The sequence below is a fragment of the Nyctibius grandis genome, chromosome 3 (genome assembly GCF_013368605.1).
Source record: "Nyctibius grandis isolate bNycGra1 chromosome 3, bNycGra1.pri, whole genome shotgun sequence".
Lineage (NCBI taxonomy): Eukaryota > Metazoa > Chordata > Aves > Nyctibiiformes > Nyctibiidae > Nyctibius > Nyctibius grandis.
Genome location: NC_090660.1, coordinates 27,797,945 through 27,825,684, shown reverse-complemented (window position 1 = coordinate 27,825,684; position 27,740 = coordinate 27,797,945). Strand labels below are relative to the sequence as shown.

The 27,740-nt window shown below is 42.8% G+C and overlaps 1 protein-coding gene across 2 annotated transcripts in view; it reads right to left on the bottom strand.

Moving 5' to 3' along the window:
- Positions 1-27,740, bottom strand: part of ANKH (ANKH inorganic pyrophosphate transport regulator) — a 111,361-nt gene that overhangs the window by 16,639 nt on the left and 66,982 nt on the right. For both annotated transcript variants that reach the window (XM_068396770.1, XM_068396771.1), the window contains 6 exons: positions 24,594-24,712; positions 23,410-23,493; positions 20,611-20,781; positions 19,867-20,001; positions 16,079-16,171; positions 12,157-12,252 (listed from right to left, as the gene is read on the bottom strand). In XM_068396770.1, the coding sequence (XP_068252871.1) occupies positions 12,157-12,252; positions 16,079-16,171; positions 19,867-20,001; positions 20,611-20,781; positions 23,410-23,493; positions 24,594-24,712 (698 nt within the window). The remainder of the gene's footprint in view (positions 1-12,156; positions 12,253-16,078; positions 16,172-19,866; positions 20,002-20,610; positions 20,782-23,409; positions 23,494-24,593; positions 24,713-27,740) is intronic.

Sequence of the window (27,740 nt, the reverse complement as noted above, 5' to 3'; positions counted from 1 at the left end):
TACCACAGCCTGGCTTGCACTGGAACGGACATGCAGAATGCTATGCTATCTTTGCTGTAAGTCATGTCAGAGAGTGGTCTTTGCATAGCCACCCCAGTTTTGGCAGTTTTGAGGAGTATTTGATCTACAGCTTTTAAGATTTAAAAAGAAAAAAAATTTGATCAGCCCAAATGGAGGCATTGAAGGTTCCCACAGTCTGACACTTCGTTGGGATTTATCAGGATGATGTGCTCATGTGTCCTGTAATTCTGAAGTGGTTAGAAAGCGGGTCCTGTTCTTTTGTGGGAGATGTAAGGTTTTCAAGACCAGACTGGCCAAAGCCCCAGGGAACCTGCCCTGACCTTACAGCTGACCCTGCTCTGAGCCAGAGTCTGGACCTGATGATAAACTCCTGAGGCCCTTCCAACCTGAACGATCCTGTGATCCCATGAAAGAAAAAGACCTGGATCTGTGTGCAGTAAAAGTGTCAGACCGCAGTTGTATTTGAAAGTGGTTTATCATAATGCTGATGACTTGGATCACAAGGACATTCTCTTATAGCAATTATCCCTCAGGCACACGCAAGTCAGTACAGATTTCTGTGAACTTTGTGTTCTGCAAAGGGTGGTGTAAAGCTGAGAACAGCTGTCATAAAATTTGTCAAGCAGCAGGGGGAGCAAAAGAAACCAGAGCCTGCCTGTGGGAAAACTCCCTAACTTCACATCTTCCCCTGAAATAGCTGGTTTCTACAGATCTAAGTCTCCCCCCGCCTCCCCCAGCTTTCCTTACAGTTCAGAGTGATGGAGCATGATGTTCTTCAGAAATAAAGCTAGGTCCAGCAGCTGCACAATACACTGACTCTTGGATAGCAGTTACATGATGCCACATCTGCTTTCCCTCTAGCTATGTGCTGCAAATACTTAGGTGGTATTTTTCAGGCTGGGTTGGGTCACTAAATTAAGACAGTCATTATATCTCCCTGTTGAATTATGCCACTTTATTTTTTACAGAAAGCAGGATATTTTACTGGGTACCGCCTCACTTTAAAAAGCTCGAATAAACAAAAGCTGGCAGATTCCTAGGCTCTCTTTGAAAATTGTCAGCTTCATAACTTAGTCATTTTCTTCTGTCCCAAGTTTTCTGCAGCCCTTGCTGCTTCCTATTGTGATTACGGAGTTTGCTGCAGTGACAATTTTTGACCCTTTTCTGCTTGCTCCAGCCACTCATGCAGAATAGACCCTTTGTGTGAAACCTGAACAATCATGAAGGAGACATCAGTCTCCACCTCGCTGGTGCAAACAGAAATCCTTTGTTCCAGGACGAAGGCTCAGTGCAGTACCATGGATGGGACAATGCCCTTGTGAGGATTTTATAAAGTCAGCCTCTGGTGGTCCAGCATCTTCTTGAACAGTCAAGAATGCGTCCACTGATGTCTGAAATAATCTTTACTGAAACGGGAACTAAACTTAACCTTGAAAAGGTAAAAAGCTTCTTGAGCAATATGTCATTTTGCAATTGTCATTTTTGTGCCAGCAGCCTGAAGACAAAAAAACAATCTGGGAGTTCAGAGATGGGCAAAATCAAAGCAGTGAAACAAACTCATCCACTGGATGGGTGGTATTATTCTAAAAGCTGTCCTTGGCATCCATATAGTGTATGACAGTAAAGTCAAAAGAATGTGGATTTAGTCTTAGAAGTTAATGCTGGTTTTTAAAATGTGAATATCCTAGATAGGACTTGTGAAATCTCCTTAATACAATGAGGCTGTAATGAAGCCATTAATGAAATAAGATTGGGGAGTGTGGGGGAAATCTGTTCCTATTTTTTAATTTCCTTTCTTTGTGTACTCACGAGAGGTAATGACACTGAACTCAGTCACCCAGGGAACTCCAGATACTGGCATTGTCAGTAGCTGGGGTTGTGTCCTCTGAAAGGGACCGGTTTCTTGCTGCAACATTTCTTCCTGTGGATTTTACTGCCTGTCAGTCCTATTATCCCATGACTCTAATAAAGCCCAGCTGAAACCTTTGATAATAAAGCAATGCAGAGATATAAAATAAAGACAGACAATAAAAGATAGGAAAAAATGAATGAACCTTGAACACAAACCCAGCGGCCTCTGCAATGGTTTAAACTTTTGGCTGCTTTTTGACCTGTGACACTGAATGTCACAGGTGCATACAGTGGCAGCAAGACACAGTTCCTGTGCATGTTTCCCTTCATTCATCTGTAAACTTGGGAAGAAAAACTACATGGAAGGCTAAATAATGTTATACAGTACTTCGGTTCTGTTAAAGCCAATTGCCAGCCATGCCTAAGCTCTTCTTTGCTATTAAAAGGGTATTCCTGAAAGCAAGCAACAAATACCAGGAATGGAGGGATACACTGCAGTAGCTACGCTGAGTCTGAAGCTCTTCAGCACTACACATGGGGAATTAATTATTCTCACAAGGAGAAAAGGAGATATTCAGGAAAAATCTCCTTTTGAGGAGAGCTGTAAACATGACCTTGGACAGGGGAGGATGAACTACTGCTTTAATCTGGATGAACTGGACAATGCGCTATAAAGTACGATTGCTTTAAATTTGGTGGAAGGGGAATGAGGATAGGCAGTATTAATCTATGATTTGTTATCGTATGATACATTGAAAAATTTCAATTATTATTCAAACGCTGAAGTTCCATAGTCAGACTTAATGTCCTCAAAAAACAAACAAAAATCCACACAAAAATCATATAACCTTGCTCAGCTTTAGAAAACAACAAAGCCATATCCTAGTTAATGTAGTAACACAAGCCACTTTAAGAAAGTTGGCTTTTAAGCAATCTTCCATTTATAAATTCTAGTGCAGTAGCTGGTAACTGATGTGCTAGAACTACAATGCTGCAAAACTCTAGCTCATGTCACTGGCCATGTTTGTCAAATACAAGCACCTCAAAAACGGAAAAGCATCATTGCCATCAGAAGTCATGTTACCTTTCTGATCCAGAATTCAAATTTTTGATTTCTACAGAGTAACTTAGTCTGTGCAATGTTATAGTTTGAGCACATGAACACTGATAAACTCACAGATTTCATTGTTTACATGAAATAAATCATCACAATGAATCCTGTTTTCCATGGTGTGGCTAAGCTGTTTCTTCTAGTAAGGTAGAAATGCTATAGTAGCCAAATCCTCAAGCTAGAAGAGATTAATGAGGTTTGTAACTGGGTGTCATATTGCATTCCCCTGTTGTAGGGAAGATGTAGAGTATCTGAAAGGCCAAGCAAGTTAAAAGTATGGCTTCTCCTTTTCAGACCATGATGATATTTCCTCGACCATGAGCCACAAATTCATGAAAAAATGAAGCTTTGTTAACTTCAGTCCCTTTGTAACTACTTGTTCAGCTGCTAGGATGTCCTGCACTGTCACTGCACAAAAAATACATATTTGGCTCTCTCTTTAGTATTAAATACTCTCATGTTGCCCACCCGCAATCCCGTCCCCTTTCCCAATTCCCAGCTTGGCCCTGGCGGGCCATCTTCTGAATATCTGCTATCAGTCATCTCTATGAGAGTCAAGATGGGCAAGTGGGAAGATTTCAGCATTGCATGCAAGTTAGGTGTAAATCACAGAGGAATGTCTAAATTAAGGACCTCAGAAATTACCACTTTGTTCTGAAAATACTTTCTTCAGTTTGTGAATTAAGAACCAGCATTAGCAGCCTGGAATGTGTATAGCTATGAACGCTGTAAGAGTTGTAATAACTGGGTGATTTTCTCAGGTAGCCACCCTCTCTCAATACAGAGAGAACAACTGTGGCATCAGTCAAAAGGAAATAAAAACAGCATCCCTTGCTTTTTCTTGTTCCCCTTTCCAGCACCTGAATCACTTGAAACCATGGGGATGAGGCAGCAAATACTTGGATGAAGGTCTTTTAAGTGAGAGCGAAAGAGGAATAATGGAGTAAAAGCCCTGATAGTCTCTTGCATTGGTCAGAATTTGCAAATCACTTTGCTCTACTCTAGGTTGATCTTCACCAAACAATCAAGTGTGTACACGGAAACCTTCTCACTCTGTTTGCTAAAATGCATGAAGGTGAGGGCATAAATTCTAGTATTCCTGTATTTTCTTGGTACCTGACAGTCTAACGCTGATTTCACAGTAGTAGTGGTAACTGACCTTATTTTCTTTAGGAAAGGGGAAAAAAATTAACTACATTTTCGTGAAAGTATGTTCACATATACTGCTTGTGGCAAATTCTATTTTAAAATACTTCTTTGCACACCCTCTGGCTACAGTGAAGCTGCCTGAGGCATCTAAAAATTCAAGCTAATCTCCTGTCAGGTCCTGAATGCAATCTCCCAGCCTTGAAATAAGACCCTTCAGGTGTTTGGTCTCCAAACATGGAAACAAAATGAGGCACATGATACTTTTGTATGTATCGCAACTCATTAAGTGAGTTGGCTAAGACTAAATGTCAGCCTGTGTGGGACTCCACAAACCAACCAGCTGACATGCAGCATGAGATGCCCACTGCATGGAACTGCCATGCAGTTCTATCACGCTATGGAGACTCCTCTTCTGCCTTCAAAAGGTTTCATCAGTAAAACAGGAACATATTCCTTGGCGTTTCTCAATAGGCAAGCCTAATTTGTATTACCCTGAATGCAAGCTAAGGATGCCTGGTAGGATGGCAGTCAGTCCTGCTGCAGAGATGCAAAGACTTCTTTAACTTCTGTCCTTTACCAACAATTGCTTTATGTCTCATTGTTTAGCAGGACAGTGTAGCTGAAAATATCAAATACATCAGTGTCTTACATATGCAAGAGCTCTGCTCGGGATACTTTATCATGTGGAAAATGAACTTATAGGTAAATGCAGAAAGTTACATGAAATGGTATATTTATTAAACTAGGGATTGAAAATTTGAGATCAAATGGGACTACTGAAAACTGGATGGTCTTTGGTATCCCTCATGGGAAAAATCAGCTACAGAACTAATAGCTGGGAAATAACAAGATTTGCAGAGTTCAACTGGAAATTAAACAACTACTGAGTAAAAACTGTTTGGTAGATGCATAGCATCAGAGTTGCAATATGTCAATAAACCAATGTTAGTTCAATAATATGCTGAGTTGGTATGAACATTCTGTCTTCACTCATGTGGGCTCCAATTTTATCTGCCAGTGTCTATATTATACTGGCTGGTGAAGCCTTGCTGATCAACAGGACAGGGGAGTCGGCAGATGGTATCCACTTGGCACTTAACAGTTCTTAGTTTGGCATAACCAAATCCAAAGCAGAGCACAAAAGCTTGGGCATCTGGACTTGCCTTTTAAACAGATGAGGCTTCTCAGCCTCAATAAACACAGCTGCTTCTCTTCCACAGTGACTGGCTCTAGCTCTTACAGAATTAAGAAATAAGTAGAAAGCAGCAACTACGAAGTCCTGTATTCTATACTTTAATTCTTTCATACAGGGAATTTTCGTTGCTACACTGGCTTCCTTGTTCTTGATCAGGGTTTTCTTCTTATCTCCTAGGTGCTTGATGATTAATTATAGAAGATAATCAAGCAGATGATGACTGGAGATTAGGCAAATGATCGGATGGCTTGCAGTAAACTGCCATCAAATGGGGCAGAGACTTTTCTTCTCCCCTCTTCAGGCTGAAACCGAATTATCCCATCACAGGGACCCAGCAAAAGAAAGCCTGTGACTCTGGAGCCCTCTCTGCTGTTGTAAGACTGTGATGGGATCCCTCTATTGAATCTTGCAAGATCAGTTAAAAAGCCTACTGTCCCCAGCAGTCTGTCCCACTTTTCTGCCCATGGTTGGGGGGGAAATAGGAGATCAACAGGCGAACATGTTAAATGCTGCAGCTTAAAACTTCTGATCTTTATAATATAAAAAACCCCACTTAGAATTATATATAACTACACTCTGCATGTGATTATATACTTATATATATTTATAATTACATGCACTATACGTTAATATATGATTATAACTGCCAACTGATGGTAGCTTATGCTGCTGTGCTACAAGATGTCAGCACCAGAGACCTGACACAATGCCTGTCTGCTGCTCTTCCTAAGGGGCTGGTAACTTGCAGCATACGAAAGAAACAGACAGTTGCCAATAGTAACTCCTTAAACTACAGATGTGCATCAGCAAGAGCCCTTAGAAATCAGTATGTGTTTTTTCCCCTGTCAAAAGAATAAGTTCAGATATGAATCTAAGTTTGTCTGTGGTTTGTTACAACTAAATCTGAAATTTGTAAGCCTTGCATAAACCACACACATACAGGTGTAAATGTGAAAGCTTTCCCTCCACTCTATCTTTCAGTCTCCTTTTGGAATAGAAAGGAATGAAAAATCACAGGTCAAACTTGAACATCTGGATTTTGTTTCTTAAGCAGTGTCTGCTAATTAAATATGATAGCATTCTACACAATTAGCTTCTCCCTTTAATCAGTCTGTTTATTCATGAAAACTGCTGCTTTCCCTGTCTGTCCATAACTATGTGTTCATTTAAAAAAAAACAGCAAAGCAGTATTAAAATTCCTTTTGTGATAGCACTGGTGCTATTATACTTAAAGCTGGGAAGAGCTTTGAACTGTTTCTAATAGAACACGTTAAAACTGAGGAGTACCGTGCAGCTCTCCTGCTGTCCATTAACTTGGTTACAGATGGCTGAACGTGGCGCGGTGCGCACAGCGTGTCACCCTTGGGACCTTGAGCCTGTCTTATTGGTAAGAGAAAACATGTTGTAATACATAGAGCACTCAGGAATATGAAGATACAACTGGCCACGTGTCTTTCTGACACTTTAGTTAACAGGAACCATGCAGCTAACAGGAGCTGGTGTTTGGAATTGTATCCCTGAAGCACTGTGGTCTGTCCCAGCTGGGGTTGCTTGAAGAGGAAGCTGAACTGAAGAGCATAGTTCACTAACGACTGCTGTATGAACTGATTGCTCCTTCCCTGGTATAAACAAACAAGTAAGTACAGACTATTCTGGGTCATTTTTAGTGTCAGTGAGCTAGGGAACTTTCACAGTGGTCTCTGGGAAATTGCTTTCTCTGGGAAATTGCTTTCTCTGATCAGCATATTGTACTCTCCTCATGCAGTGATCTTGCTTCAGCCACATAGAGCTGGCCATGCTTTTAACCCAATAGCAGTGACTTAAATGAGGGTGCTTGCAGCTCTTAAGTAAGATAGCACTTGCCTTCCAAGCTGACTCCGAGATGTGCAGATGCCACCACTCCCAGTCCCCTCAGAGAGTTAAATGTCCTGCTTTCCCTAGTTCCGTTTGCACAATCGATGGCCTGTTTTCAACCTAGGGCATGCAACTTCACCAACTTGCACAGGATTTGCACATTGATGTGTGGGTGAGGGCATGGCTGTAACTGCCATGTGGAGTGGGCAGCAGCAGGTGCAGCAAAGGATGTTATACCCTCCCAAAGGAGCACTCTGCTCATCACTTTCAGATAGCAGGCACCAACTAACATGAAATCAGCCTGGAAAGCCTTGCAGGAGGCAGGAGGCAGATGACCAAACGCTAATCACGTGGCTGCCAGCTGCCAATTAGCCAGGGAAAAGGATCTTAACTGACTGCAACCTCTGTGTCATCACAGAAGACTTAAGGAAGAGCCCAACTGGGAAATGGGGACAGAATTAAAAAAAAAAAGAAAGAAAGAGAAAGGTAATTTGGCAGTAGCTGTGTCCTTCAGGCTGCCTTGGAAAATCCCTGAATTCTGCACTGTGGTGTCTGAGCTCAAAGACACTGCTGCTATTCTGAGAAAAACCCTTGCTGAAGAGCAGCCTATTTGCTGTTACTCCTCCTGGGGAAGGCAGGGTTCCTTTGAGTAGCTCACTCCTCGCACAGCCTGCCCCTCTACACACAGCTCACGAGCGAGGAAAAGCTCTCCCCTGACAGAGCAAACCTTTGCTGCCATGGAGAAATGCAGTAATTTAGCACTCGGACAAATTATTTTGGGATTTCTGCACGTATGGAGGCTGACACATCCCACAACCAAAGGGATGTGTGCTATAAATGCACCAATTTCTTTCTCAGGAGTCCGTGTCTTCACTTAGTTTACAACTGTGCAAAGACTGCAGGGCTGATTTGTAGGGTCACCTGAACAGGTCTAGCATTGAACCAAAATGTTTAGCTCAACAGCCTTATCTAGCAATGGCAGCAAGACTGGCATTTGGAGCAGTATCTCTACTTATATATAGAAAGAAGCATTTTTGCCCAAACTGCCTAATGGCAATGAAGTGACAAATAATGGCAAGCAGCATTATGCACACTCTTTCAGCTGAGAGTAAATTACCAAGCACGCCTTATTTTCTAAAATCAGAACCAGTCCCTTCATTGTATGGACAAAATTCTTCAGCTGAGTCCCTCCCCTCTGCTATATAAATTTTACATTCAGTTACATAGCCACAAAACAGGGCTGTTGGAAGGAGTCACCGTTTACTTACCACCAAAACCACATCAATGTGACTAATCACATCAGCTCTTTTACATATTGAGAGTCTAATGGTTTCTATTTACAGCCTTTAAATAACACAGCTTGTCTACACGTTATCACTAAGCAATACAACTAATTCCCATTTTTTTGAAGATGCAGCTTTAATACCCGCCTGATGCTTCAAAGCCATGAGACAGTACTGATGATCAAACTCAGCAGAACATATTTGCATGCTGCCCAGTCAGCCTGGGAAGGCTCAAGAGCAGCCTTTCAGATCCCATGAAGATTTAGAAAACCCCCAAAGTTATGTTTCTTAACAGAACTATGCCTTTTTTTTCCTACTCTGATGCAATACCGGCACTGTCAACAAGGGTGAAAAAGGGCTTCTGCTGTTGTCGTAGTTTTACAGTACTTCTTGTGCAGGCATGACTGGTCTGTGGAAGGATGTAGGACATTTTTCTTCCAGCTCTACGAAACAGCATGTCTTCAATGAGTGGGAGGTTTCCCAGGGTTTTACACTAAGAGGGTACTTTCCTGCATGGTTGTTACTCATACAACAAGTTTCACTTATTTTTTCCAGTGGGTAATGGACTTCCTTTCTCTTTCCGTCTTCTGGAATCCTTCCATAGATCATCCACTGGAGAATGGATTCACATGACATATATAAGTACTTGACTTGTTTTGATCTATTGGCCAGCCTGAGAGCCCGTTTCCCACTTTCCCCCTGATCCCGAAGAACAATATGTTACCAACAGCGATGCCACTAGTTTGACTGCCATTTGTTGCAGTAGAGCCCCTCCAGAAACACACAGCAACCACTGATGGCCATGGGAGCTCAGCCACAGTGACCACCTGACCTGGCTGCAACAGAGGCAAATTTGAAGCCCAGTTCCTTAGAACCTACGGCAATGGTAACGTGAGTCATACCAACATCTACCAAGCTTGTGTGCTGGAGCATTTGCAGGCTCAGGCCCTCGAACCAAACTGAGTCTTTAGAGCTCATGTGTCTATTTTTTTCTGCTCTGCCCATTGACAAGCAACCCTAAGAATCTGACACTAGTAGGCAAAAATAGAAACAGGACAGGAAAAGCTATGGACCTCCAAAGTGTTTCTGGAATTTCAGTGCAGACAAATCTCTCATGATGAGCTTATGAAAGAATTGCCCTTGAAAGTACTCTGGAGAACTTTGGAAAAAAAAGTCCTGTGAAGTTACAAAACAAAAGCCTATTGCAGTAATTAAAAATTACTCTGCAGAGGATGGTGATGGTAATGTAAGAAGCTCATGATCTATCAGAACTCAACTAAGCTGATAAATGTCCAGAAGGGTTAAGAAAATAGTCAGTTCAGAGAAAGCTTTGAGATTGAAATAGTATTCTCAGAACAATTTATAAAAAGGAAAGCTTTCCCCTCTGCGGGTCTCTTAATAACTGGGAGGCTCCAGCTGTTCAGAACATAACCTCGGGCTGGCACAGCACACAAGAGAAAACCTCAAGGTGTGTGATGGTAAATAACATGAAAGCCGTGGAAAGTTTCCAGACAATGGCCAGTTCAGTGGAGGCATAGGTCTGTCTCTGTTACATGCTGTAGGAAATACAAGTTGTTAGACAGAGCTGTTGGTCTCTAAGCCACATGAAAAGAGAGTTCATGCTTAAGTCTAGGAAATTAGTAGACAGAAGAGATGCCACATTGGCTCATGCAAAAGACATGTCCATCATGTCTTTGATGGACAGTTGTAGCTGTTTAAGTAAAAAGTAGAGGAAATAAAGAGCAGAATAAATCTCCTAATTCAGCTATGGATGGATTGAGTAGTTTTGTTTTCACCTATGAAATAAGACAGAGTACCATATCCCGCTTTCCCAGATTGTGACAAGGGAGTGGGGATGGTTACAAATACTTCAGGCTTGTGTACTGTAAGGTTTCCTTTGATGCACATTAGTTTCCTTTCATGCATAGGCCATGTGCAACTCAGTCAAAAAGGCTCTACACTAAAATGAAGTGGAGAGAGAAATTATGTCAGCCCTCCATTACTCAACAGTAAACTTGTGAACGTGGGGAGAAGAGAGTTACAAAGCAGCCAGCTACCCCACGCAATGTATGCAACACTGAGGACACAGAGAAAACCTGTCTGGGGTATGAACAGATTCAATTTTAGGACTCTGAGCACTGTACCCTAAAACAACTGCAGCATTTCCCACTTACTTTTCCAGTATGAGGAAGGACTTTTTCTGTGAGAAACTTATTTTCTACGTTCTCCTTGGCTTTTGTCCTGCTAGTGCAGGTACTGAGGCGAGGAGCTGTCATGGCCCTGAGGGCACCGCCAGCCCTGACCGTCCCTGCCCAGTCTCCCTTGGGGCTCCCCCCACCCTGCCCATGGCCCAGGACCCCATGTCAGACCCCCAGGGCCATCAGCCCCTGCCCCAGGAATGCCACAGCAGGGCCAGTCTCCAGCTCCCCACAGCCCTGCCCTGCCCAGCCATGGGCCCCACCAAGCCAGGCCAACCCGTGGGCCCATGTCCCAGCCTGGCCTCTGCCCATCACCATCCCCAGGGAGGTGCCCAGTGCCAGGGGTTGGGGCTGCCCCGGTGCCCCCCGCCTGCCCTGCACTGGGCTGGGGCTGTCCCTGTGCCTGCTGGCTGCCCTGCTCCAGGCTGGGGGGTGGGACTGGCCCTGGCTGCCAGGCCCTGCCATGACTGACCCCGGCGATCCTGGCGCCTGGCAGTGCCCTGACAGGAGCCAGCCCAGAACTTCTTAGGAATCCGTGCATGGATCACAAGTTTGCTAATGTCTGTCACAGACAGAGGTATGGTTGCTAGTGCAAGTCCAGGCCAAGTGGGAAGAGGGTGACTTGACTAGCTCCAAGCACTCATGTAAATCCATCCTATGCAGAAACAGAAGTTGCATTTACCCTGGTCATCTGCTCCATTATTTGCTATGATCTCCACCACCTACATGAGTTTTCTTCCACAACTTCCTGTCTGTTGCTAAATACACTTGTCCAGAAACAGTTTTTTTGGTGTAGATGCACTGTACGCATGTATGCAAGCTGGTCGTTTTGCAAGCTCAGCAAAATTTCTCCCTGAATGTCTGCCCTGCGCAATGCTCCCCGGCACAGACAAGGCTTTAGATCCTTTCGTCAGTGTCAGCCCTGTCTCTGGGATTGCCCTTTTTAGTTCATTTTGAGAGTAAACAAAACCAACATGCACAAAAGTACGCCCAGCATGGAAGACCAGTGCCACGTGAGGCGGCAGGGAACAGCTACTGCAGTTTCGACACATGCTGTCTTTCCCACAGTTCACAGTAGCTGAAGGATGCCCGGGAACAGGCTGCTGTCCCACCACACATGAGACAAATGCGGTTTTTCATTTTCCTGATGTGCTGGTTACCAGAAGTTTTGTTCATTTGAAAAAAAAAAAAGAGAAAAAAAGAAAAGCAGATCTCTGATATCTCCTTGCATGTGGAGGCTGACGTGAAATGCAAAGTAGTGAGAATTAAATAAAATAACTCTAGCCCTTAAGATATCTTGCCTGAGTTAATGATACGTTGATTTTCTTAGTACTCCAGTACTATGACCACACTCCCTCCTCCAGATAGAAGCAACAGAGCTTCATAGGAAAAGACAACTCACCTTTCTTGAACTGCTAGTGCTTTTAGCATTAGGTAGAAGAGATAATTTTCTGGTTTAGATGAAAGCCAGAGAGCTGAACAAAGCTTTCTTACCGTTAAGGACAATGCCATGCAAACAAAAGTGAACTTCTTGATATGTGTCGCTGTGACGGTGCTGTTGGTGTTCACCAATTTATTGCTGGGGTTATTCTAGGGTGAGAGAAAGAGATAATGAGCATTACCTTGGCTCCAGACTACTGGGAGGCTGACGGCACCAGGGTCATGTGTTGGACCTGACTGTGCCCGCGCATGTCTGCCTTTGCTTGTTTGCTTTTCAACCTAGAGCTTTCTGAGTACTTTGTACTACCACAGAATATTTTCCACTTAAACTGACAGCAACTGCTCCTATGGTCGCTGAGGGCGCAGTAATCTCCCTACTTTTCTAAGGAATAAGACCTATTTAACAAATTCAGCTTTGAAAAAGGGTGGTAGCTCTTTCTAAGGAAACTACACGTGATTTTTTAAATCTTAGTTTAAAGTTTGTAGCACGTTTTCACAGGAAAAATAGAATTCCATTCCTTTTTACCACAGAGTAGAACCGAAGCCATACGCCAATGCAAGTACCCTTACTGATCCAATTAGACAAGTAAGTAGTATAAACAAAGCTCCTGGAACAGCTGGCTCCATTAATGCAGTTTAATGAACAGAATATAATTAGGACTATTAGATGTTCCACCTTGAACATGGGGTCTGTACTCACATGGCAGCAAAGTTTTATTTAAAACAACAACAAAAGCCCTCTTCCAAATGTCTAATACAGCAAATGAAGCTGAAGATTTAAAATTGCCCTTGGGGAACACATAAAACCAAACTAAATGGTCTGTGAAAGGAGAGGATGGGCTATCAAAAGCGAGGCCCATTAGGAGCCCTGTAGCAATAGGCTGTGGGGCCATCTATTCAATTTACCCTGGGGCTGTTTGAGATACCCAAGTATGTGCCCACACTGACAACACCCGTACCATGAGATGTAGTACAACATTTATTCATCCTTGATGTAACTCAGGTAGAACAGCAGTATCTGTCACACGGTCAGCCTCCTTACTGAAGTTACTCATAAGAGAAATAGGAACTTATGCAAACACGTCTTGGGAGTGGATAAACCTACGGTGAGCTCTGTGAAGGGTACACTATTTCACACACATTCAAGTAGTTGATGGAATTTTGCGTTTTAAAGCTTTTTGTGGTGATCAGTGCAGTGAAGGCACCCGAACAGCCCCACACTCCTGCCTAAATATCTGCTTGGAAGTTTGGGTGCATGAAGATGCATGGAGACAACCTAGACCCTAAAGCAGGAAGCTACTCCCATGCCTGTCCTTTTTGGGAACAGGTTATGAAAACTCTCTGTAAACATTTTTTTCACACATATATTCTTATTTCTTGTATTTCTGAAGAAATACTTTGTTACTGTCAGTTTCTATATATGTGAGGCTAGGCCTTGCTTACATTGCTCACCAGTGTTTAAACAAACTCTGCTGCATGGCTCAACTTTCTAACAAGGCTAAAATAACAGACAGGAAGGAAAGCACACCCAAATCCAGTCATCCAAAAGGGCTGTGAAGAAAACGGGCTCTTGTTCGTTCCTATCTCACTGGTGCTAACTCTGCCCTTGCTCTACTCCGCCCTTTGCTCTAACTCTTGACCACGTACTCTGTTCCTCTTTTGCACATGGTTTAGTTCTTGGATCAAAACACTATGCAGATTAGGGAACAAAAAAGCATCCATTCCCATCTATTAATCCGACAAATAGTGTTCACAAGTCCTCTCGCAGTCAGTGTTGTTGCTCTGAATCAGACAGCACAGTCCATTAAGAATAATGGCATTATCACCATATAAAACAGCAAACAGAGCATAGGATGTGCCTGTTTTCTTTCAGCAAATCAGTAGTAACCCTTAACCTGAGCCTAACTGCTAGGCTATGAGGTTACTCTGGACACAGAGTCACATAAAAGACTGAAGCAGGACTCTGCATCCCTCTTGCAAATGTGACCAGAGATAACTATTTCCCTGTGAAGTCAACAATCTGACTTCTCCAGCAGAGCCACTGGAGAGGGGCATACTTTCTATCAGTCAGTGAAGGCAATGTGGCATGCTTCTGAAGGCCATCAGCACCACCAGCTTTCTGGGTAACTGGTGACAAAAGAAAATGGGAATTTGCATGCATGGAAACTGTTTCAGCATCTGGAAATCACAACAGAGGCTTTACAGAGTCCGTAAATAAAAAGGCTTTCTGTCTGGACTCTTCTGAGAAAATCTTAGCTTAAGGAACCAAAGCTTTTGAAAGGCATGGTGACATGCGAATGACTTTTGACCAAGGGTAAAGCAATTCTCACAGCAATTGAAAAAAACCACTATGGGTTGCTGGTTTGGTATTTATTGTCTGAAAGAAATGGTGGAGGCATTTGCACACATAGTTGCCAGGATGAGATACACTTTATACTGCTGCTACCTCACTTAGCACATTTTATGCCAAATTGCTCTTAAAACATGCAACTAAAATCCATATTATATACTTTTTCGGCAATTAGATAAATTGTACCTATCTGTGCCTTACCCTAGTTTTTTTTTCCCCTCACATTTGTTCCACAAGAGCTCTACAAGAAGCTTTTTAACTGAAATAAACAAACAGACAAATCATGGTTTAATCCTGCCACCACTGAAGTTGTCATCAAATCTTCCACCAGCTAAATGAGACCCAGATTTAGGAGTCTTAATTGCTGTTAATTTTGCTTGGCACTAGTGCATTTGATTGTAGCTCGTAACACATGAGGTTAGCAGCCCCTCTGTTTCCTGTCCCAAACCATTTTTATCTTGCAGTTTATTTGGTTTGTATCTGCAGCTCTTTTTCAGCAGCATGACCTCTGAGAACGTCTGCCTGTTGTATTTTATCTGACAGGTCAATTTAGCTGTACACAGCCAGGTTAGGAAGTTATGACTGATTTGCCTTCTCTTTGTTTTGTTTTTAAATTCGCCTTGGAAATATGGTGGATCATATCAAAGGGGGCTTGCTTAAGTTAAGTACATCCCTGAGCAAGCAAGCAAATTTTTCATCAATATTTAGAACCAGAAAGTTCAGTTACTAATTTGTTAATAAAGGGAAGAAGAGGATCTGGTATTTGAATTAGAGTGCCACAGGATGCGACTGTTCTTCACATAACCCACTAGATGGGCTAGTGAGTACCAGTTCTAAAACAGAGCAAAAAGAGTCTAAACAAAATTAATATTGGTTACATATTTACTCTGTGCTCAGTTCCAGGAGCAGTCCTTGCATTCTTATGTACTTACATGATTTGCCAACAAAAATCTTCATAGTCTCGGTCAGCTAAGTCAGTACCACTAAAATAATGTATGTTATCTGTGTTACTGTCAGTCTATAAAACAACTTTTGCTAAATATTAACATAAGCAAATCAACCCAAACCCGTTTGAGAGATACTGCAGAATCTGGAGAAGGGATGTGAGCTTTCTCGCTCACTGCTGGACACTTTGTGAGAAATCACTTCATTAGCTAAGTAGCTACATCATAGTCAGTTAGCAAGCGAGGACATATTTTAATCCTTAAAAATACAGCACCTATCTATTCAAAAGGTAGCTTAATACCTTGTAACACAGAGCTAAGGTTAAAATCATAAATCAAACAACAGCTTGAAGCCATCACAACCAATTCATTTTAACTAGGATTTTAAGAAAGTCTTATCAGTGGGACAAGGAACAATAGGTATCAAAAGCAAAAATAAAGAGAATCAAAACAACAGATGGCCATTAATACAACCCTATTTAATTTTTGGTTGGTTTACTTTTTAAAGAATCTGTTCCACTTGACTAGGGAGCCACGTAATAACTTTCCGCGTGTTTGGCAGAAATTCCTCTGGCATCACTGAAGCCATCCATAAGTTAAAATGTTGTAACAGAGAAAGAGGAGGCCCACGCATGTGAAACCACAGGAAAGGTATTTATTACACCCTAACATGGGCACTCACCTTGTCAAAAGCAGGGTACACTGCTCTGATCTCTGTCAGCCAGCCATACGGCATGTGTCCCACAGGATACGTAGCTGTCAGAATCGCCACTGCCTATGAAAAGAGACAAGGAAACATGAACTTCAGATCTTTGAACAGGACAATTAAACTAACGTAGGGTGCCCTTTCCCACCGATATCACCACACTGACCTTGACGCAATGAGGTATCAGGCAGGCGACTGGAAGCTTTTTGCTTCAGGAAGACCGCCAGAGTGACCATCATTTGGCCCAGCATTTTAAGCTTAGGGAATCTTTCACAGAATCACAGAATGTTAGGGATTGGAAGGGACCTCGAAAGATCGTCTAGTCCAATCCCCCTGCCGGAGCAGGATTACCTAGATCACATCACACAGGAACGCGTCCAGGCAGGTTTTGAATGTCTCCAGAGAAGGAGACTCCACAACCTCTCTGGGCAGCCTGTTCCAGTGTTCAGTTACCCTCACTGTAAGGAAGTTTTTCCTCATATTTATGTGGAACCTCCTGTGTTCCAGCTTGCACCCGTTGCCCCTTGTCCTGTCAAGGGATGTCACTGAGAAGAGCCTGACTCCATCCTCATGACACTTGCCCTTTACATATTTATAAACATTAATGAGGTCACCCCTCAGTCTCCTCTTCTCTAAGCTAAAGAGACCCAGCTCCCTCAGCCTCTCCTCATAAGGGAGATGTTCCACTCCCTTAATCATCTTCGTGACTCTGCGCTGGACTCTCTCTAGCAGTTCCCTGTCCTTCTTGAACTGAGGGGCCCAGAACTGGACACAATATTCCAGATGCGGCCTCACCAGGGCAGAGTAGAGGGGGAGGAGAACCTCTCTTGACCTACTAACCACACACCTTCATTAGAAGGATGCCATTGGCCTTCTTGGCCACAAGGGCACATTGCTGTCCACTAGGACCCCCAGGTCCCTTTCCCCTACGCTGCTCTCCAACAGGTCTGTACCCAACTTGTACTCATACATGGGGTTGTGCCATGAAGCTATGTTACTCAGCTTTGCTGTTTCACCATCACTCTGCTACTTTGGGATAACAGTTCACTTGAGCTGGTGTGTGCCCCTCAGCTAGCCGAATACCTCCCTTCCACATTGCTCCTGAGTTATTTTACCTACAGACACCTGAGTAGCAGAATGCGTTACAGCTGACAGTAGCTTTGTATCATATTTCATAATCTTAATCTATATACATTTTACTTGGTTATCCATAAGTAAAACAGTTTTACACAAGACAGACTGACTACGAAACAGTAGCCCTTAGTGGCTGACTGACTTTGGACATCAAACTGACTGCTCTGGGGCAGGAGGCATTTATGAGACAAATGCTCTCCCCACTTTGGTGTTAATCAACAAAAACCAGACAAAAATAATTCCAGATGACCATTTTTATCATGATAAATAACTCACTGCCAACTAGGCCCTTTTGCACTTTCACAAGTACATTCCAAGTGGTACATGAAAGACATAAAAACCCTCTATATAGTCACGTATGAAAGATTTTACTGATGTTTCTGATTTCTGAAGAAAAAGTCCAGATGCATGTACTTCATGTTCTTCACATAGTGAGGGTGTTCAGAGAGCTCTTCCTGCAGCTGCCTGGAAATCTACTGTTACCCCAAGTTTTCTAGTCCTCAGAGCTGAAGTGTGCATCTCTACTGAGAACTGCCTGCCTCTCTTAATTCCAGAAATCAAAGTGTTTGACTGCCTTTTGTTTACATATTCAGATCTGTTTTAATTCACCTAAATTCAGATTCATTTTATATCTGGCAATGGTAATGTTAAGAAAGACCTTTTTGAACTCCTGCTGTGTCTGTTTTGCTCCTAAACTTTTGGTGTACATTTTCTTGGTTATCTGACCCTATTTTCCTGTTATAAATGTAATTGCTGTCTTTGCTGGGTTAAAGATCTATACAAACACAGGACCATGTAACAAGCTAATTTGTTCCCCGTGCTGTTTAAAAAGAGGGGGGAAAGCAGTCATATCCACAGACAGCAAGAGAGGGGGAGAAGATTCTTTCCTGCTAATCTTGCAGCTTTAATAATGTTTAATGTAACTTGAAAAAGTAACCGGTTCAAAGAAAACATATTGGAATTTTAAGACAGCATCCTTTTTAATTGCAATTTTCTTCCTCATTATTATATTTTCAGCAGAATTTCCATCTATAGGAAAACTAACTAGGTTAAATCAAATAAGGAATATAAAAGATATTTTGCTTATTTTCATGGTGAAGTCCAACAAGACTGTAATGACACAGTAACTGTTGAAGAGAACAATTCTTCACTACCACATTTTGTATGTAGTGATTTTTCTTCCAGTATTTTTCCCCATTTGGTAGGATCCCAAAATACATGCATGAAAGCTTTCGTGAATGTCTAGAACAGAAGCATTTGACAGGTGAAAAAAAAACCCCATCAAAGTCAACACCAAAAAAGGTACCCCAGTCACCATCACTGTGCTGGCAGTTCAAACAGAAGCAGTAGGAGTTTGCCAATGCAAGTAGACTTGCTGTCCTCATGAACATGCTACACCCTAGCCCTTCACAGGGACATCCTGCCCACACTGGAAGTTGCTGATACTATTGAACAGGGGACCTATAAAACTCCTGTGTATACTGATGCTCCAGACACTGATGTTATCTGTGTTGCCAGCACCTCCGTTTTCAGAGGCAATTATTTCAGAAATCAAAGAAAGCTGAAATGTGACAGTTAGTGTAAAAAGGCCTGCCAACCACCAGCTATGACATGTATTTGGAGTCATCCTAATAGCGACAACATGCAATTGGCTAGCCATGAAATGTGATGCATCTAAAATCAAAAGTCACGAGGAAATGCAAAACTGATCTCTGCTAACATGCTCTGGCTCCCCTTGTACTGAGACTGCGATTAATGCACAGACTGATCCCTGATTTAGACATGCAAAAGTGTTATGTTTCCTACATTCTCTCTCCACAGCTGTTTATTTGCAGTCATCGAGCGAGCGAAATACACAGTATCGCATATGACAAGCAGCGCTGAGAGAATGTTTGTTGGGCATCAGCCATTTGAATTTTCCTTTGCATTTAGTATCTTACAGCTTTGTTTTTCCTATAGAAAAAACATGAGAGATTTGCTAATGACTCCGTGGACCTAGACATACTCTCACTGAAACTGGCAGCAAAGGTCCCTCGGACTTCTTAAGAGAATAGGTTAGCTCATGGTGAGCGCTGGTGAAGGCTCTGCATTACAATCAGAAGTCTGGCTCCCATCAGCTGCAGAAGACCATTGGAGTAATGTGAAATTCCTCAAGACAAACAGGGTACATTTCATATTCCAACCAGGAGACAGATTTATGTGCTTCCTTACATCTCTACCCTATTCTGTGTGATACACTGACAGCTAACAGCAGTTTCACATCAGTTTGCACATCCATAAATATGCACGACAGGAAACAGTGGAACATGGGACTACTGACAACTGTCCTAAAATCTCCAGGATCTGAATGCTCCAGAGCATATCTACCTATATGTAAAGTATGAAAACCTGGGACGCAGGAACTGTTCAGCGAAAAAATTCTACTGGTCTTTTTGAGGGTGAGGTCCCACTAGGCCTGGCAGAAATGCTCATAGTAAGAGTCCAAGCAGTCTTCTTTTCTTTTAAAAAGAGCACTAAACAGAAATGTACTTAGGCCATTTTTTTCTTGCCAGCACAGCTGAGAAGAGAAACACAGAGACAACTCTACATAAATTGTCATTTGCAGTAATGGGAAGCACTGACTTTCTTACCTCTGTGGCTGTAGAACTGCCACCTAGGTCCCGGGAGACAAAAAGGTTGACAATGGGCCTACTTATTCGCTGAGTTGCTAAAATTAATGCCAAAGGCCACCAGAAACTCAGCATCTTCCTTATTGTAGCTTCCCCCTGCAACACGTAGGAAAAAACAAAAAAACAAGAAGTGGATTTGGAAAAAAATATGCAGAACTGAACCAAAAGTACAGAGAAAGGATTTTTGCTTTTCCCATCCATTGTCAGTTTTTGGACATTCATTTCAATAGTTTTCAATATGAGGAGCCTAAAATATTTTCACTCATGTTAGTAATACTGATTCAAAAGAAGCTGTGTTATGGATTTCAATAAATAATGCATAAGATATCTATCTGCATAAGTTGTTCTGGCTACCAGACAAAGATATGTGAAAACCAACACGACATTCAAGGCAAAAGAGGAACTTTGTGACCATCTTCTCTATGAAATAAAGTGTCCACTTAGTTCATGCTGTGCTGTCTTACAGCTCAGTACAGAGCTCAGCACAGAGATACTCAGTACACAGCACATCCATACCACAGGAAGCATTGCCTCATGTGCACTGTTGCTGGAATAGTTTCCACGAAGCCTCTTTATGTGAAAATGTTTTTTCCTGCAGGACGGAGAGGGAGGCCCTTCATGCACAGTGATTTAATACAGTGTTATAACGCAAAAAGCAAGTTTAAAATTATTGAATTTGAAAAAGCGCAAAGTATTAAGACATACCCCCATTTCAGGCCCACTTCTGTCAGGAATAACATCATGTATGTTCCTGTAGTATCCAAGGCATAACGTGGTGCATCGGACAAGTGCTCCCATGTATAAGGACAAGATTGGGATCAAGAGAGGCTCCCTGCACTCCAAGTGACTGTGAAGCAAAATGGCTACAAAAACAACCTGCAGGGCAAACAAATAAATGATTAGTAATTTGTCTGTGCATTTCTTTAGGGCAAACATCTCCTGTCTGACTCCAAGATAGTCTATCTGAAACAACAACCACGTGTGACTACAGTATCTACCTGACTTTGAGCTTGTGGCACTTGAAACTTTAGTCAGGAACCCCCTGCATTTGTTCATACAAATGAGAAGAACAAGAGTTAACATCATGCAGAAGCTCTGTGAAACTGTACTTGAAGGTATGGGCAGGAGTCAGACCGGGAGCCATAAATAGGAGAAGGTTATCATGAAAGTCTGGCAAGGTCTGGCAGCAAGCATGTGGCCGAGCGTCACCCTTCCCAGGAGAATGTGCTATTCTGATATACACTGAGGCTGGAGACATGCTTCTAGGGTCAGCTTCTAAGCCCTACTGTCTTTTTTGGTGGGGGGAGGGCACTGGCAATTAAAAAGCCAGATGTTTTAAGGTATTCACTTCAGCATTTAGAAGCAAGAAGTCTTATTTTCTGAGTGAATTTTCTACTTTTCTACTTTTTTGAGTGAAATTTCAGTATTTCATCATTCTCTCTTCAGCTGAGTGCCACATTGATGAATCTGTGATTCTGTAACTGAAATGGAAACTTTTGGGCTAATGAACAGCTCATAACTCAGTCTCGTAAGATTAAATGCTCAATCCAGAAAATGAAAAGGAATTGATTAATATGGTATTATTCTCTTTGTTAAGTACAGAGTTGATTGTGTGTCTGTTAAATTCCAAATGTCTCTGGATGGGAGGGGGGTACAACTGGAAAGCCAGCTGTGTTTGGTGCTGTGAACCACAGAATCAAGGGCAACCCTGCCAGGACATGCTGGCGTTCAAGTGAGTTACAAGAAATACAAAACACATTGTTCAGGGGAAGGTTCTCTCCTTCACTGCTAGAGCTCAAGAAACACTTAAGAAAAATCACACTGTGCAAATGTTTATTAGGCAGGCCACACCGTTTATGAAGGTTTGCAAAACTGCTCTTTTGACCCTACAAAAGAGTTGGTTTTCAGCAAACAGAAGCAAAGTCTGTTCTAGACTTTCTTTTTTGACTAGACTTTTTTGTCTAGTCAAAAAAAGTGTGTGTATGAAGCTACCCAAGGAGAACTAGCTACCTCCTGTGCATCTCTTGCTTGTGTAGGTAGCACATGTAGGTGTAGGGAGTTCTGGGGTATGGAGAGTCACAACTTTTTGTCTTCCGGATTTCCTCTTGCTCTGTGCAATATTTTGTTGAGAGAAGATGACAGGTGTCTTATTCTTCCCAACCCTGGCACCACACTCACCAACCATTGTGGGCATGTGTACCACAGCCAAAATAAGAATTTATTTCCGTATTTAGCTGTATATGACCCAACATGCATCTAGGGTCAGCACACTTTGTAGGTAACATCAGAAGAACAGATCCCGAGGGTTAAGGTCATTTACAGTAATTGGTATTATCTTCAGGGATTTAGTGCAGTACTGTAGAGGGGCAGACCTGCCAAACATAGAATAGCAGCTGACTGAATGGTTCAACCTGGTTTATGGTTTGCTTATATTTAGTGGGAGGAAAATGCTATGGAAAATTGAACTAAGTGCTGTTGACTTCATATTCCCTTTGATGTTGTACTGTTATTATCCTCCTCCTTACCCAGTCATTACACCATTCAGCTGGTAATGGGGCAGTACAGAAACTGTTTTACAGGTGCTGGGACTCTTCATTTCGTAATATTTCTATATAGAATCATAGAATGGTTTGGGTTGGAAGGGACCTTAAAGATCATCTAGTTTCAATGCTTTAAAAAGAGGGCTGTATATTGGTTCTCAAATGCTACAACACTGGCCATCAGCAATATGTATGAATGTTGTTTTTTAAGTGTGTCTAGTACAAATCAACAGGATATTTAACATCCCCCTCACAAATGAAAGTTCAAGCAAAATTTTGTCTCTGCATTAGCCAGGGGCTATCACCACAGATCCCTTCTGCTGCAGTTCTGAGCCTTCACCTTTTGGACCAGTAACAAGAACAGGGCCATACTGGCACTCAGAAGATGGCTTACACTACTGCATTTCACTGGATTAGACAGCATGTGCAAAACTGACAGGTGAACAGGAGAATCAAGCCTTCACTTCCCCACCTACAAGCTCCACTCAGGATTTGAGGGCAACTGTGCTAAGTGTGGGGGAGAACATGCAGGGTGGAGAAAGGTCTCTTTCAAAGCACTCCATCAGCCTCAGGATTCGTAGCAGCCATCAGTCTCTTTGCCTGACCTTTCCTTTTACCAGATGCACACGTGTATATATATAGCTTGTTTCTCAGCCATTCTGAAACAGGGTTGTGGAGGTGCTGGAAGACATGACGCTAGCCCAAACAATCCTGGCTCCCTTCACCTGACCTTGCTTTGGGACTGACTTGATCCAGTCAAGTGAGACCAGCCTAAACCACAACTGTCAGCAAACAGCCTCCACACGATGGGGAAACAGCCAGAGAACAGCACACAAGATTACTTCCTCTGGTGTGTTGTTCACGGCAGAGAGTGAAGACAGTCACTGTGCAAAAGAGTCCCTGCTTAGGAAAGCATCTAGTCCATACCACAACAGAAACAGTGACTGCTAAGAGGAGTCATTACCTGAGCTATGACATCTGAGATGGAGGCACATCCCACTAGGAAACTGTACTTGTGTTTCAGTAGAATCCCAGCGTGGGTCCATGCCTGAAAAAAGGCAGAGAAGAGTTTGAAGGGAAGTGATTATGATATTTGTGAATGATTTCAGGTCCCAGAATGCTGTTTTCTGGTTATTACGTTGTACACAAACAACCTATAAAGCTCTTTTCCACCAGCAGTACCTGGTGTGAACCTGTTAAGCCAGTAATGCTGGGAAAGCACTACTACATCCAGTTCCTCATTGCCAGAGCTGAAAGGGAGAACGGAAATAATTTTACAGACTGTATAGATATTTCCGCGCAGATCTAATAAGAAACTGCCCCTTCTTCATAATAATCTGAGGGAAAAAATGTTTCTTGTCATCCACCATCTCAATACACCTCTGAAGCGTAATATTCATTGGCTCACCGAGTTATACCAAGTCCTGTCTGGCAAAGAAAATCAATAATCCAACTTCTTGTTATTGTCAGCTACTGCTTCAAGTGGGCAAAGTGGTAGAGAAGTTGGTGGAGGCATGCCCTGAGAAGGTTATCCTTTACCAGTTTTACACAGAAGTAGAGGAATTAGGGACAGATGCCATATTTTAATGCTGTGCAGGCCACAAGCAGTAAGCCTGGTGATCTCAGGAGCAGCAGCCTAGCCCCATGTGTGGCACTCTTGCCCATGCATTTGAAATATACTGGACTTAGCGGTGCTTGCAAAAATTGGTGGTAAGAAATACCTTTTCAACAAATTTGCTTTGAGAAAGTATTGAGCTTATTCCTTGTGAACTCTGCAGGTGATCTAGGAATGCAAGGCAAATCCAGCTCTCACTACAAATTGGAATGAGAAGACACAGCAGACAAACGGTGCAGCTCATCACAAGATGAAGTGCTTTCCAGCACACACATACAGTAACTCCAGCAAGGCAGATGAGGTTTTTTACGTTTGTCATGATCTCTGGATGTTCAAAGTCTACCCAGATGCTTTTCCCAGGTAGCAGGAAATGACGTGTCCAGGTATATCCAGAGCTACTGCTTGCAAAGGACACACCTTCCTTCTGCACATCTCCAGTTTCCCATTGGTAACAAACTTTTTGCAAACTAAGGTTACAAAAAAAAAATCCAAAAACATTCATATTAAAATTCAGTTCTGAATCAGGCACTCACCATGGCATCCATAAAAGGGAAGGCAGCAAGATAAAGGAAGGCCCTCCGAGTTTTACTTCCCACTGATTCATCAACATGGTGCAGCTTATTAATAATGTAATACCCCAAATCACTATATGCTGTAGAGACATAAGAATAGGAATGAATAATAAAGGTTACATATGGACTCTGGATGAGATATACTCAGAAGCACCTGAAAGACTGTGATGCCTAGGAGCTCAGAGGTGCATCCACTTAGCAAACAGCTGCAGGGGCTTCAGGATATTACAGCCTCACCAGCTGCTGTTTATGACTAAGAGTGCTCTCATGGTTCTTTTTCAAGTAACCTTTGGCAGAGGAATGATAACAAATGGCTGGGTTGGGAGATGGGTATAGTAAGTGCGACATCTGTTTGCTAAATGAGCACACTGGTACTCTGGAAAACCTACTGCTCTTTCATTAACTCAAGGCTCCTTGTTAGAAAAGCTGTTTTCACCAGACATTGTGTATTTCATGGGATGTAGTACCGTATAAATACTGAAACCATCTAGTGTCACTGCATTCTCATGACATTACTTGTAAACCTGCACAAAGCTGTAAAAGGAGACTATGAATTGCGAAGGCATTCAACAAACCACACTCATTATACCTCTCCCTTACTCTGCCTAATGATCACCTCTGCTGGGATCCATCAGGGCACTGCATGGTTCACTGTACAGTCTCTGGGCAGCCTCGACCAGCCTTAGTTTCCTTCCTTATCTAGCACCAGCATCTCAGGAGCCACAAGTCAGAAAAGGGCACCACTGGCAATCAGGTGGTTTCCATTTCCCATTGCCAGTACATTATTTTTGCCATCCTATTTCAACCCGAGATGAGAATTTTTAGTGTTGGGCAACACGCCTCTTGCCAGGTCTCTCTTCCCAAGGTGTTGGGTTGAAGACAGCAGCAACACAGGGACTGGGGCTGGTGCTGTCCAATATCTTTATAGATGATCTAGACGTAGGGATTGAGTGCACCCTCAGCAAATTTGCAGATGACACCAAGCTGGGTGGGAGTGTCAATCTGCTGGAGGGTAGGAAGGCCCTACAGAGGGATCTGGACAGGTTAGATAGATGGGCCGAGACCAGCAGCATGAGGTTCAACAAGAACAAGTGCCGGGTCTTACACTTCGGCCACAACAACCCCATGCAGCTCTACAGGCTGGGGAAAGAGTCGTTAGAAAGCGGCCCGGCGGAAAGAGACCTGGGGGTGCTGATCGACAGCCGGCTAAACATGAGCCAGCAGTGTGCCCAAGTGGCCAAGAAGACCAATGGCATCCTGGCCTCTATTAGGAATAGTGTAGCCAGCCGGTCTAGGGAAGTGATCGTCCCTCTGTACTCGGCACTGGTGAGGCCGCATCTTGAGTACTGTGTTCAGTTCTGGGCCCCGCACTTCGAGAAAGATGTTGAGGTGTTGGAGCGAGTCCAGAGGAGGGGGACCAAGCTGGTGAAGGGTCTGGAGGGTCTGACCTACGAGGAACGGCTGAGGGAGCTGGGGTTGTTTAGCCTGGAGAAGAGGAGGCTCCGAGGTGACCTTATTGCAGTCTACAACTACCTGAAGGGAGGTTGTAGTGAAGTGGGAGTTGGCCTCTTTTCCCGGGCAACTAGCGATAGGACAAGAGGACACAGCCTCAAGCTTCGCCAGGGGAGGTTCAGGTTGGACATTAGGAAGAATTTCTTTTCAGAAAGGGTTATTAGACATTGGAATGGGCTGCCCAGGGAGCTGGTGGAGTCACCATCTCTGGATGTGTTTAAGAAAAGACTGGACATGGCACTTAGTGCCATGGTCTAGTTGACAGGGTGGTGTCAGGGCAACGGTTGGACTCGATGATCCCAGAGGTCTCTTCCAACCTGGTTGATTCTGTGATTCTGTGATTCTGTGTGTGACTTGCCACACATCTCTCTAAAGAACTGCTTACGTCTCTGTTAGTATCCATGTTATCCAGCTGTTTTAATAACCCCAAAGTCCTCTCCACGACCAGGAATAAGAAAGAGCTAGCTATGACTGGAGTCTCTGAACTATGGGGACTTGCATAATATGCACAGTTAAATAACCCAAATAGGTTTTAACCTTTTACAAACTATGTTCTAGACTGGTATATTATTACGTACTTTCCTCTGTAACAGCTGTTAAAAGAATGATTAGATTGTAAAGTCAACCTCCCAACACAAGTAATGGCAGAATTACTTGTGCCTGGGGAATCTTACCTCAGTTCTCTTCCACTTGTGTCTTTTCTAACATAATGATTTCAAATGTGAACATCTATCTGATTTTCCATTTGTAACAACAACTCTATTATCATTGTACAGACCTTCATAAAGGGTATTTCAATTATCCTTTTCATGTATGCAGGTCACATAATCACATTGATGAATGCTAAAACTAGTTGTTCAAACTTTTTAGCCTGAAACTAACTCTCATAACCCATAAACAGTGTTTGGAAGCAATTAAAGAGGAGTTTAAGTCATCATTGTTTTGTGTTGGCTTACGGATACAGCAGTTAAATGGTTAACAGGATTGAAAAGAACCTTTTCAGTCTGAACAAGACAGAGTAAACAAGTTAGTGAAAAAGAAGGTGGTATGACAGCACTGGGAACAGGCACGAGCCTCATTCCAGATAACCGGGACTGCCCAAAACATGCTAAAAGGTTAAAAACTCCCCCTTTCCCTAAGCTGGTCCCTATCTATATGTCTTTCATCTGAACCACGGCTGTTAGACTTGCAGTCTCTCAGTTCACCCACTAATCCCCAAGTTGCTTAGCTATCCTCCTGAGGCACTCCCAGCCTTGTTCCCTTTTGAGTGGGATTAGAGAAAATCTTTAAAACAGGATTCCAATATCTCCTGAGTCCAGGGAGGCAAATTTAGTTCTTCAAGTGTTCATGTGCTTGTTGCAGTCCAGTCACACATCAAGCACAGCCTCTTTTTATTTTTGCATGAATATCGATATTCCAATTTTTGCTCAGTATTTTGAAAACTCTCTGTTATGCATTGATTTTTGCATGGTAAGTCCTTGTGGAAAGCTGCTTTTATGGCAGAGCAGTACATGGATGTTTCTGAATTGACTTATTTGAATGAAGGAGAAGTCGTCTGGAAGGCACGTGAGGCAGGCCGCCTGTGAGGGTCAGATT